This window comes from Leptopilina boulardi, unplaced genomic scaffold, assembly GCF_019393585.1.
Source record: "Leptopilina boulardi isolate dan_hultmark-lab unplaced genomic scaffold, ZJU_Lbou_2.1 LbouV2_331, whole genome shotgun sequence".
NCBI classification, from domain to species: domain Eukaryota; kingdom Metazoa; phylum Arthropoda; class Insecta; order Hymenoptera; family Figitidae; genus Leptopilina; species Leptopilina boulardi.
In genome coordinates this window covers 345,374-358,252 of record NW_026137898.1, presented here as the reverse complement: position 1 = coordinate 358,252, position 12,879 = coordinate 345,374, and the positions used below count along the sequence as shown (strand labels likewise).

The 12,879-nt window shown below is 32.1% G+C and overlaps 1 protein-coding gene across 6 annotated transcripts in view; it reads left to right on the top strand.

The window, feature by feature from the left end:
• The window catches only part of LOC127285353 (trichohyalin-like), a 157,722-nt gene that overhangs the window by 28,209 nt on the left and 116,634 nt on the right, over positions 1-12,879 (top strand). For all 6 annotated transcript variants that reach the window (XR_007843595.1, XM_051311325.1, XM_051311329.1 and 3 more), the window contains one exon: positions 8,645-8,796. Coding sequence is in view for 5 of the 6 variants with exons in the window: in XM_051311325.1 (XP_051167282.1) it covers positions 8,645-8,796 (152 nt within the window). In the remaining variant the exon portion in view is untranslated. The remainder of the gene's footprint in view (positions 1-8,644; positions 8,797-12,879) is intronic.

Below are 12,879 nucleotides of genomic sequence, written 5' to 3'. Positions count from 1 at the left end.
TTTTTGACGAGGCTGTGCATCGCTTCGAAGCGGATGCGGTCCTTGCTGGGTCGATCTTCATCTTGCGAGGAATTCGTCTCTTTCAGAACGAGGATAATTTCCTTTCTCTCAAGCGCCAAAAGATCTGTTGGCGGCAGGGCCGGCCCAAGGGTAGAACGACTGGAGCGGTCGCTCCAGGCGCCGGGTGGCAAGGGGCGCCAAAATTATGTTGACACTTTCCAAAAAAAATCAGAAATTAAATAAAACTTAAAAATAAAATTTTTTAAATAATTTAAAATATCAAAATAAAAAATTTAAAAATAAAAACTCATTTTTGATAGGAAGTACATGCATTAATGAATTAATAATTTGGGCGTTGACCAATAAAAAACAGTGTTTAACGGTGGTGTGTCATTTTCCGTAAGATACTAACTCGTGATTGGCTAAACTGAATTGTTCTAATCCGTTGATTTACTTCTTGTGAAGGAACTTTTAATTTTGCAAGATTCTTGTTCTAGGATCATTAGTCGATCATATGTTCAATCAAACACTTGAAACAAAATAATTTTTACCAGAAACTGAAGTAAAATATTTTGTAATGTCGTGTAAATAACTGGCCAGCAGGCAAGTATATTTATTGTATATTGTTTTTCTTTCTTTAGTTTTTTTTAATTAACATAATGTTTGTAAAATTAGTTTCAATGATGATAGATGCATAATGCAATTATGTATGCAATGCACAGCCAGCAATCAAATTGTCAAACTAAATAACCTCTGTTTACTTCCTATAATTGTTCCAATTGTACGAAAAATTTCAGCGAAATGTTGAGGAAATATGAGGATGAAAAATTACTGACATATTATTTTTTAATATTTGCAAAATAAAAAAATGAAATATGTTACAAATTTTTAAGTGAAATATTTTGAAAAGATTATTCATTAAAATTCTAGAAATATCGAAATGAAATATTTCTAAATTGTTAAAAATACATATTTAGGCAATATCATCCGGATATATTTGTGAAAAATAAAAAAAATGAATTACAGAAATAAATTGCGGTAGTGATTGTGAAAATATGTGACAAAATTTGTGTATTTAGTTAAATAGTGACAATTTATTTATTATAAAGAAATTATTACACGTAAGATGCAACAAGCGAAACATGATTACTATATATGAACAGTAAGTATAAAAATAGAATACTTAAAATAAATAAGATCCGCTCAGGTACGCAAGGATATACTATAAAAGTCAATTTGTTACAAATTTTACTTGACTGGACTTTCAATATTCGTAACTTTTTAATTGAATTCTTAATTTACTGCATAATTATAATTGAACAAAAAATTTTTTTCGCAGAATTGTCATTTGATAACATTTCTATTTTTCAGAGTATTCAAATGTTTAAAATTTAATTTGTCTAAAATTGCAAATGACAAAAAGTACATATGAACCGATCGCCGTAAAGACGGCATACGTCGATTTAAGACATTTTGAGATATGTTAAATTTAAGATTCACTTGTAAGTTATAATTTAAGGCATTATTATCGAAAAATTTTTTCTTTTACAAAGGTTTACTATCGGTCAACTAATTTTGTCACATATTTTCACAATCACTACCGCAATTTATTTCTGAAATTCATTTTTTTTATTTTTCACAAATATATCCGGATGATATTGCCTAAATATGTATTTTTAACAATTTAGAAATATTTCATTTCGATATTTCTAGAATTTTAATGAATAATGTTTTCAAAATATTTCACTTAAAAATTTGTAACATATTTCATTTTTTATTTTGCAAATATTAAAAAATAATATGTCAGTAATTTTTCATCCTCACATTTCCTCAACATTTCGCTGAAATTTTTCGTACAATTGGAAATACAATATTTCTTATAGGCGGACATTTTATTGTTGCATCAAAATTTCATGGACCTTTCATTGAAATATTTCGAATCTTTCAATGAAATATTCAGGACAAATTCAGGAAATTTTATGTGCTGTGTGGGCGAACATGTTTCGAATGCAGATTTTGCAATTCCTACTTCGGCTGCTACTGTTGTTTTTAAAAGAGATAAAGAAAAGCTCTCTAACTGTATCGAGGATTCATTGTCACAACACCATGACAATCTTAATGAATCGGTGCCCGGGCCTTCTAATTGTCAAATGTTGAAGACTCCTTTGTCAACTTTACCGTTGTGCGTTTCAGAAGACATATCTAACTGGCTAAATTCTTTGACAAAAAGGGAAATTGATGAGATAGTGTTGCGAGGACCTAATAATTGTAAACTTGACAATGATGCTCATATTTCGTTGGCATTACAAAAACATGAAATTTCGAAGGATCACCAGTCAGCAACATATAACTGGTTGCAAGCCACAAAAGCATTAGGAAGACAAACTGCAATGGATCAACATTTAATGAAACAAATAGATAACGAAAAACAAAAGTGGAAGGCAATACTTGAAAGAATGTTGGCAATTACATTGTTCTTGGCTCAAAACAATTTGGCTTTTAGAGGAAGTTCCGACATTATAAACACTCCACACAATGGAAATTTTTTGGGTTTAATTCAATTGTTAGGTAAATTCGACCCCGTCATGATAGAACATTTGCGCAGCGTCGCCAATAATGAGACAAAAAACTATTATTTTAGCAACAACATTCAAAACGAACTCATTGATTTGCTCGAAAACGAAGTAATGGCTACTATTATCAAGAAATTAAAAAAATCTAAATCAAAGAATATTCCAGGTCATTTTTTAACGTTTGCGGTTGTCACTGTCATAATTTAGTTGCTTCTGACGCTGCTAAAACTTCAGTTAAATCAGTCTCATTGTTCGGAGTTATCCAACGTCTATTTATCTTTTTCTCATCTTTTACAAAAAGGTGGGAAACAATTTCAAAATATACAGAAACACTGACATTAAAAGAAGTATGTGAGACACGTTGGGAAAGTAGAGTTTCAAGTCTTAAAGCTGTCAAGTATCAATATATTGAAATCAAAGATGCACTACTAGAACAACACGAGGAAATTACTGATCCAGTTGCAGCTTCAGAAGCCAGGTCTCTCGCCGAACATATGAATCAATACGAATTTTTGCTCGTTCTTGTGATTTGGTACGATTTACTCTATCAAATAAATATTGTTAGTAAATCCTTGCAATCAGAATCGGCCGACTTGTTATTAGCAACAAGTTTATTACAAAAATGTTGTAAATTTGTCAAAGACTACAGAAATAATGGTTATGCATTAGCTGTGATTGTAGCAAAGAAGATCGCCGAAAAAGCAGACATTTCCCCAGTGTTTCAACAAACTCGAACCCGACGAAGAAAAAGAATGTTCGACTATGAATCTTAAGATGAAACTCCAACCAACCCAGAAGAATATTTTACGATCACCGTATTCTATACTTTGATAGATACAATTGTAATGTAAATACAATGTAAATTCTTTCGAAATGCGTTTCGAACAAATGTCGAATTTTAATTCAATTTGGAGTTTTTTGAATGATTTAAAACGACCAATTGATAAGCCCGAATTGAAGCAATCTTGTTTAAATTTGGAAAATATTTTGACACACGATTCCAGCAGTGACAATTGTGGGACGGACCTTGCTCAAGAAATATTTACTCTTAAGAATTTCTTAGATGAAGACCAAGGCCAACCCAAGGATGTTCTGTCTGTCTTAAAGAACAATAACTGGTGGGATTCATTTCCTAACACTTGGATTGCCCTCAGAATACTACTGACTATTCCAGTAATTGTTGCCAAAGGTGAACGCAGTTTCAGTAAACTAAAATTAATAAAAACATACCTAAGATCAACATTAGCTCAAGAGAAACTTTCGAATTTGGAAATTTTATCAATTGAAAATGATATTGCTCAATTCATACCTAAAGATGATGTAATTGTCAAATTTGCAAATGCTAAAGCAAGAAACGTGAACTTTATATTTTATTTACAATTTATGTGCTTTTATCGTCGAATATTGCGAACATTGATATCTTTTAATAATGTTATTGTATACAAGATTTTATTATGCTGGCTGGTTGACTCATTAAAAATCTGTCGATTATTAGTAAAATTTAATAAAATATAAATTTTTTAAATTTTCTTTATGATGTTTTCTTAACGTTGAAGACCTAAAAAATGAAAAGCGTATGCTTTTGTTTTAAAATTTTGTTTTTGCTGATTAAAATATTTTGAGAAAAAAATTCTTTACCGTCAACACCCTTTTTTAGTCAAATAATACATAGGCAAATTAATACAAATATATATATATATACCTATATATGTGTGTGTGTATATTTTTGAAATGTATAAAACGGGCGCCAAAATGCAACTTCGCGCTACTCTAATAAAGTGCTAGGGCCGGCGCTCGTTGGCGGGACACTTGCAAGGGCCTGCACAGCGCTGGTGGATACTGTCCAATAAGCAGAGACGATACGCGAAGTAATGCATCTCTGCGCGGACAGCATATTTTTTCGGATGGTTGAACATTTCTTTGTTCTCAGGGAGGTGCTGGTAAAACACTTTACACTGGTGCTGCGTAAAGCAACTTAGCGTGGGCGGCACTCGCCACCAGTCACCTTTTTCTGACGGGGGCCAATTTGTTTTACCCTTCTCTGGCGGGGTCCACAACTGCCTTTATGACATCAACTGTGGACCAACCTTTGCGGAATCTAAATTGATAACCGGATAAACTATTCTCTCTGGTCAAGTGAGATTGCATTTTCTGCAGAACCATGTCCTCTAGAAGTTTGCCCATTGTATCCAACAGGCATGTAGGATGAGACCTTATCTAGAGGTTTGTCAGCCTTTCTTAGGAGGCCCAGCCTTTTCCTCTTCCAGTCTGGAAAGAACTCTCCATTTTCTAGACAGCGATTGAAGATGTCTAGCAAAATCTGAGGCGAAACAACAATCACCTCTTTTAGGATCTTGTTGCTTATCCCATCGATTCCAGGCGCCTTGCCTGTCTTTAATCTTCTACCTGCTGCTTTCAATTCTTTGAGAGTAAAGAGTTCTTCTTCTTTGACTATGCAGGAACTCTAGTCCTGCCTAAGCCATGGCTCTGCAGGAGGAAACAGGGCTTTTATTACCTTTCTGACCCAATCGGTATTGTCCAGGCCAGGGGTCTTTTGCCTCGTTACTAATTTCTTAGTAAGGATTTTAAAAGCCAGACCCCATGGGTCCATAATGTTTCTCACTGCTCGCACCTCTTTCTCTAAATTGTTCGTTCTCTTCACACAGCCCAAATCCCCAATGAGGTGGGCTTTTTCAAGGGACCGGACGAACTTCTCCTTGTCGAGTCTCTTAGTGTTTCACGACGGGCTTTTTCGACTTTGGACTTCCTGTTTTCTGCCTCCTCGTGTGTCCCTCACTGAGACTGAGAACTCGATGTACTGGTGGTCACTTGCGGTAAATTCCTCAGAGATTCACCAGTCGCTTATGCGGCTAACCAAGTGAGACGATGCGATCGTCAGATCTATAATTGATCCGATCGTGTCTCTTCTAAAAATCCACGACTTTCATTGATTGACAATTATTAAATTGTTCCTGGAGAACATTTCTGCTATAATTATACCTCTTTTATCGAGCCTTCTCTCCCCACTCTGGAGACTTTGCATTAAAGTCACCCGTGACGAGGACATCCAGCCTGGATTCTCTAAGGCTCGATTCTAGGTTCTCAATGACTGTTTCGAATTTCGACAGTAGATCGTTCGGAGAGAAGTAGTAGCTGTACATTCGTATTTCCGCTACCTCAAACCAAATGAAACCACTGTTTGTCTCCAGGAATTTGTCAATCTGTAATGCAGAATTGCACGGCTGCCCTGCCAAACCTATCCTGGTACCAAGGGGCGATATCGTTCTTTCTATGCTGCTCACTGCAAAACAGAACATATACCCCTTGTTCCTTTGCCGTCTGCATAAGATGGGACTGTGCTTCCCTGCAGGTATGCAAATTGACCTGCAGTAACTTTAAGGGTTAGCCCTTTTAAGTTTCTGCAGTCCTTCCTTGTAAACGGGACAGGATATTTTTCCGGCAACATAATCTGTGTCTATGTTGCCTAAGTCTGTGCATGTTAAGCACTATTATATTCGTTAGTAGCAAACTATTTAAATATATGACAAAAGCTGTAACACGTGTTATATGTTTCCGAGTCAGGGCACATCAAAACAAAAATGTCCAAGAAAAAATTGTTTTAAATCATTTTCGTATAGTGAATAAAGTGTATATTTTATATTGATAGAAAAAAGTGAATATAATATTTACATGGCAGTTTTTGTTCTATTTTAACATGCCAATGGAATTTCAAACATATCTTAACCCCGATAAAAAATTTCATGTCATCAAAACATAACAGTGATGTATGGAGGTTGAAACACGTTCGGACATGCACCCAAGAAGCACGTAATATATCCTGAATATCAAGGTAATATTACACGTGAGATTTGTAATATAACGCTGTAATATTACAGTAATCTTACAGTGATCTTAAAATGTCCGCCTCAAGGTAATATTACCGGGAATATTACTGTAATATTAACGGTAATATTACAGTAATATTACAGACTGATTTGAGTTATTCATAAAGCATAAAAAACGTAAATATATTATAAGTCAATTTGGCTTGTTGGTAAAACTCTGGGCTCGTGTGCTTTGAGTTCAGGGTTCGATTCCCTGGATGGGTAGATTTTTTTCGTAAAGAAATGTTCCCATAATATTACTGGAATATTCTCTTGTAATATTACCTTAATATTACGGTATAATATTACTGCAATATTACTGTAATATTACCTTAATATTAGCGCGTAATATTACAGTAACATTACCGGTAATATTACCTTGAGGCGGACATTTAAAGATTACTGTAATATTACAACGTTATATTACGAATCTTACATGTAATATTACCTTGATATTGAGGTTATATTACGTGCTTCTTGGGCAGGTTGAGACGTGGAGAGTCACTATACTTTATTTCGATAACTTGATAGTTATTCTAAAACAAAAAGTTTTAATAAATTCCATAAATACTAGCAATCTCGTAGAATAAATTCCAATTATTATCAACCCTCAAAAAAATAAAATCAACTCTTAACGATCATCTCCCACTAAACATTTTAATAAATTGTCAGTAACTGTACTGTAAAAAAAATTTTAGTTCATTTGCCTTACGTAAGGCAAATGAACTAAAAATTTTTTATAAGTTCCGAGGACATTAGAAATTTCCAAGCATACTTTCCAATTACTATCAACCCCAAAAGAATCAAAATCAACCACTAACAATCATCCCGCAATAAACATTTATATAAAATGTTAGTTTCTGCTAAACATTTGAATAAATTGGCAATAACTGTGGTTCAAATAAATTTTTAAAAAGAAATTTATAAGCTACGAGGATATTAGAAATTTTCAATACAAAATTATGCCTCAAATGTCAATTCTAACAAAAATTAATAAATTTTTAAACTTTTTTATTCCTCAATACCTTTAGTACAAATAAATAAATAAGAAACTTTTAAAAAATGACGTGGTTATTTATTTTCTTTTAATCATGTCACAATTACTAGGCGTGTCTCAACCTGCATGCCAAATTATTTTTTGGACAGAAATACCATATTCAGAAAATCAAACATAAATTTTTTATTTTTGAAAAAAATTATTACTTTCTTTGGCAATGTTGTACCCCTGGAAAGTACTTTTTGAACGGCATATAAAACTTTTTGTTAAATGTTTTTTGTTTAAAATTTTTCCCAAAAAACAAAACACGTCTCCACTTGCATACATCTCTCCTGTATTATATTATATTTCTCTTTACTTTAAATACTTTCACCTAAAATGATTTAATGGATTTGTACAATTTTTCCAGTTAATTATTTTATACTTTTTCACAGAAAATTATAATCTAATGTCCAACAGGAAATACTAATTTGTTATCGTAAAGAAGTAAATATTTGCAACAGATGTCTTGGTACATATTATATTATTTGTGTTGCGATATTTTCAACATTGAAGGTCGGCCAATCCGCCTCCACTGAAATTTATTAAAAGTCGGACGTTTCATTTTATATTAATTATTATGATAAATGCTGTCTTTGATTATTCACCTCACATTCAAATGATCTAAATTTAAGCAAAGATGATTTAACTACCCCAGAGTAAACAAATTCCTCAGTTAATTTAAAAATAAACTATTAAGAAAGACCCTAGTAGAAAAAATTCATAGCGCTAGCTTGCACTGCTAGACTCCATGGTGGCGCTTATGTAATCTAACAGTGCTAGCTATCACCATGACTTTTTTCTATCAGGTAATTATTATTTATATTGTTTGTTACATGTTTACATTATTTCTTTATTGTTTAATGTATTTTAAAACTATACAATTGAACCTTATAGGTCAAAAAATGAAGAGTTCTGCGGTGAGCTTAAAACTTGGATAAATTGTAGTAACAAGGATGTAACGTATTAATTAGTTTAAAAAAGTCTATAATGTTTTTCGAAGTTTCGATCAAGGACAAAGTTTAAATAATGAGATTTGCTTTCATAAAAAATTATTTTTACGCTTTAGCATTAATATTGTATTTTAATATTGTCGACTAACATATTGTTTTGTATAAAAATACACAATTGATCAGTTAGTTTATTGACAGGTTACGGAAGGAAGCTTAGCGGAGTGTATGGGATTAAGAGTTGGAGATGTCATTGTAAGATTAAACGATCAATCCATCAGTACTCTATCACATGGTCAGGCCCACGAAGCACTCAATTTGGCCGGAAACAATTTCGTACTTGCGATCCACAGGTAAGAAACTTCATAATTCTTCTAGCATGGAATATTTCGGGATATCCTACAAAAGTCTTAGGGATATCCATTGGATTTCGGAGACTCAGATATGAATATTATGTCTCAAACATAACAGTGGATATCCGATCATCAAAAAGCTGTCGGAAATCACCAGGACATTCGTAGGATAATCTGAATATTAGAGTGGTATGCGAAAGTTCATCACTTTTTAAAATTAAAAATTAAATTAAAGAACAATATTTCTACTTCAGGATCCCTTGTCAGATTGTTGAATAAATCATTCTTTTCTTTAAAAAATATATTTAGCAGAAAAATAAAAACTCTTCAACAATCTATATATTGAATCTAATAGGTATATTTTTAAAGTGCCATTTCACCGCAAAAATTTAGGTAGTAACTCACTTCTCACTCGATTTCGTCGTAAGGCAAATCATGCTCAAAGTGTCGAATTTTATTAATAATGTAGTTATAATGTAGTAATCTTTTACGCAAAAAACTTGTTTAGGAAATGTCCTCACCTTATACCAAGTTTCAACTTCAGAGCTCTATGTGGGAAATTCAATTCAATTTGAACCTCCTGTTTCTAGTCTTCTTTTGCCTGCCCCTATTGAAAATCCCCACATGGGAAACGACAGGGGATCCTATGCATGTCAAAAACTATGTAAAACCCCACTCCTATATAGGAAACCATATGGTTTCCCATATAAATCTCCATGGGAAATTGAGACTGGAATTGACATAGGAAAATATCAAAACGAGGTTCCTCATTTCCCAAGTCAAATACCACGTTAAATACTAAATGAAATCCTTTATCATTTTTTCGAAAAATTTTCCCATGTCATTTCCGATGTGAAATCCTTTATCATTTTTTTGAAAAATTTTCCCATGTCAAACCCCATGTCATTCCCCAAGTCAAATCCTTTATCATTTTTTAAAAAAAATTTCCCATGTCAAATTAATTAATTAATTAATTAATGTAAATAAAAAATGATATATTTTACAAACAAATAAAGTTATCGTAAATCTGATGTAACTAAAAAATGAAAGTTGACATAATTTCGCATCCAACGAGTACCATATGAAGTACTTTGGATTAGTGGATTGTTAATAAACAATTAGCTAACATTGAAATTGTTTATAAAAAATCCTCTAATTCAAAATAGTTTATATAGAGTCGTTGGATGCGAAATTACGTCAGCTTTTAAATAGTAGCTTTAGAATTGCAATAACTTTATTTATTTGTAAAATATTTCATTTTTTATTTACATTAATTAATTAATTAATAACTCAAAAATAACAAAAAAGGACATCTTAATATTTTTTCTGGTGATAGTACACATTTTTAGCTTTCAAAAAAAATAAATAAATATAAAAAAGACTGAACTTAAAAAACAGTCAAAAATATTTTTGATCCGATCAACTTTATTTTTCACTTAGTACGCTACAGGAATTTTCCTCCACATACATTAATCTGCCGACAATGAATGAATGAATTATTTTGATTAAATTTATACTTAATAAAAAGTTTTTAAATTTGATCAGCAGAAATTTATTTATATTTAAATATGAACATAAACTATATTTTAACTTGCATCCGTAAACTAAATTTTCATCTATTCTGCAATTAAAAAATTAATTAGGAACGAAATAAGTTTTCATATGTTTTGAAAGATTAATTTTACCCAAATTCTTTAAAAAAAAATTTATTATTACATTTACAGAATTTGTTTCTAAGATGCACCACGGATGACGGTCCTTCTAACCTATGACCCTAATTTTGGGGTTATGTTAGATATTTTTCTATATCTTTGATCAAATTTTGAGGTTATGTTCGCCTCCACGCCTATGACCTTTAACGTAAATTTGAGGCTTTGTTCTCCTTTGACCTATGACCTTTAATATTTTAAGGGGGAGGGTCATCTCTTGACTTCTGATACTAATTTTGAGCTTATGTCGATCTCAACTCCTTCAAAAACTTTCACAGAAAATTAAAAGGCATTAAAATAAGCTGCAACGCTTATTATTTTAATAACTTATAAGTTTCTGTGTTGGTTTTTGACATATGTCCTGATTTTTGAGATTATGTTCGTTTTAATCTATGATTCTGTCGTTTGACCTTGAGTATTGATGTTATGTTAATTTTTAACCTATGTTTTTGATATAGATGGTACAATATCTGAAATTTTCGAGACAAATTCTGAACGGTACACGAGTTTGAATGTTTCTCGAGTTGAATGGTAGGCGAGTACTGTGAGTTCCCGCGTAGCGTCAAAATTCTCGTCTAGCGTTCATTTTTGAATCAGCGGCGGCGGCGTATTAAGTGTGCCCATGTATTAAGTTTTCGTTTATTGGATATACTTTTCTATACAGAAATAAGCATGCTTCCTATGTAAACAAGAGGGACATGTCGCTAAGTTTTGTAAGAATATAGATGCAAATAATAAAGTGTCTTCTGACGTTCCATAGAGTGTTGACAATTTTGCCACACACAAACAATTCCCACAGGAAAAGAAATCTGAAATGGAACCTTCTTCCTCTGCTTTAACGTCAACTTTGGAAATTATAAAAGATCACGCTTTTGCTCAACCCTCACTAATGAGAAATAAAAGGTTGTTATCCCCCTTATCCTCTGTGCAAAAAAATAACAACCTTGAAAAATCTTTGGACGACAAAAATAAAGGAAAATTTTAAAAATCAAAAGGACCCCTAAACGGCCTAAACTCGGAATTACTTCTGAGGAAATTTCTACCTCATTGCTTCCTGCAACTGAACTGTTTACACAAAATGTAAACAAATATCCATTGAGTTCAGAACAACTGACTTAATTTTTGTAGTTAGCTTATGAGAATCTCAATGTAAAGGAAACGGCCTTAAAATACACTGAGGACATCGACCCTTATCAATATGATTTCTGAAATCAGACAAGTAATCACTGAACGAAATTAAAAATCCGACTCACTAAGGTAATTAAATCCCTTCAAAATCCCATCCGCGAAATGACAAGTGGTGAATCATCGGCTATGGACGATACGGATAATTAATCGAGAAATATTATCATTGCTGCCAAAGAGGAGTTCATAAAAAATAACAACTCTTTAAGGATTGTCTTTTGGAATGCAAGAAGTGTAGTGCATCGGCTACCTGAATTGTAAGTGCTACTTAAAAATATTGATATATTATTGTTGGTGATTTTAACTCACATAATAGAAATTGGAACTGTAAACATACTGATGTTAATGGTTTCAGATTAGAAAACTCCCTAGAAAAAAATTATCTTTCTTGCATAATAATAACACTTTTACTTACGTCAACATGTACCATAAAGTTAAATCTAATATTGATCTTTTAATTTCAACAAAAATAAGAAGACTTTTAAAATTAAATGAGTGCGAACGGATTGGAGTAGGTTTTTGTGTATTTTGGAGGAAACTTATACAAATCTTCTCTCACAAGAATATGAAAATATGACTCCTAGTGACAGGTATGAATTTTTTTATCAATAAAATAACAAACACTTTCGAAATTAGTACATTAAAAAAATTTTTTTAAAATAATAATTAAAATAAATTAAAAAATCCAGGTTCATGGTAGGGTGACGAATGTAACAAAATCAAAAGATTAAGACAGGCAAGTTATAAGAAATGCGAGTTTACACAAAATATGACTGACCTAATAGAATATAAAAAATTATCTGCTCTAGCAAAAAAAAACTTTAACAAAAAGAAAAAAATGGTTTTTAGTCCATCGCAGCAGGCATTAATTTTTGAACTAAATAATAAATATGTATCGGACAGTAGTGGGTAGAAACCAATAAATTAATTCCTGATTCACAGGTTGGGTTGAGAAAAGGAAGATCCTGTATGGACAACCTAGTAAGCTTAACCCTAAAAGTAGACGAAGCGTTTATTGAAAAAAAAATGTTCTAGCTGCCTTTCTTGACGTTAGAGGTGCTTTTAATTATGTAAATATTGATATTTTATTATCTAAACTTGTTTTAGTTGATTGTTCTAATAAGACTCTTTTAACATTATATAAAAGTTATGTTTGTTCCATTATTGATTTCGGTTCTGGTATATATTT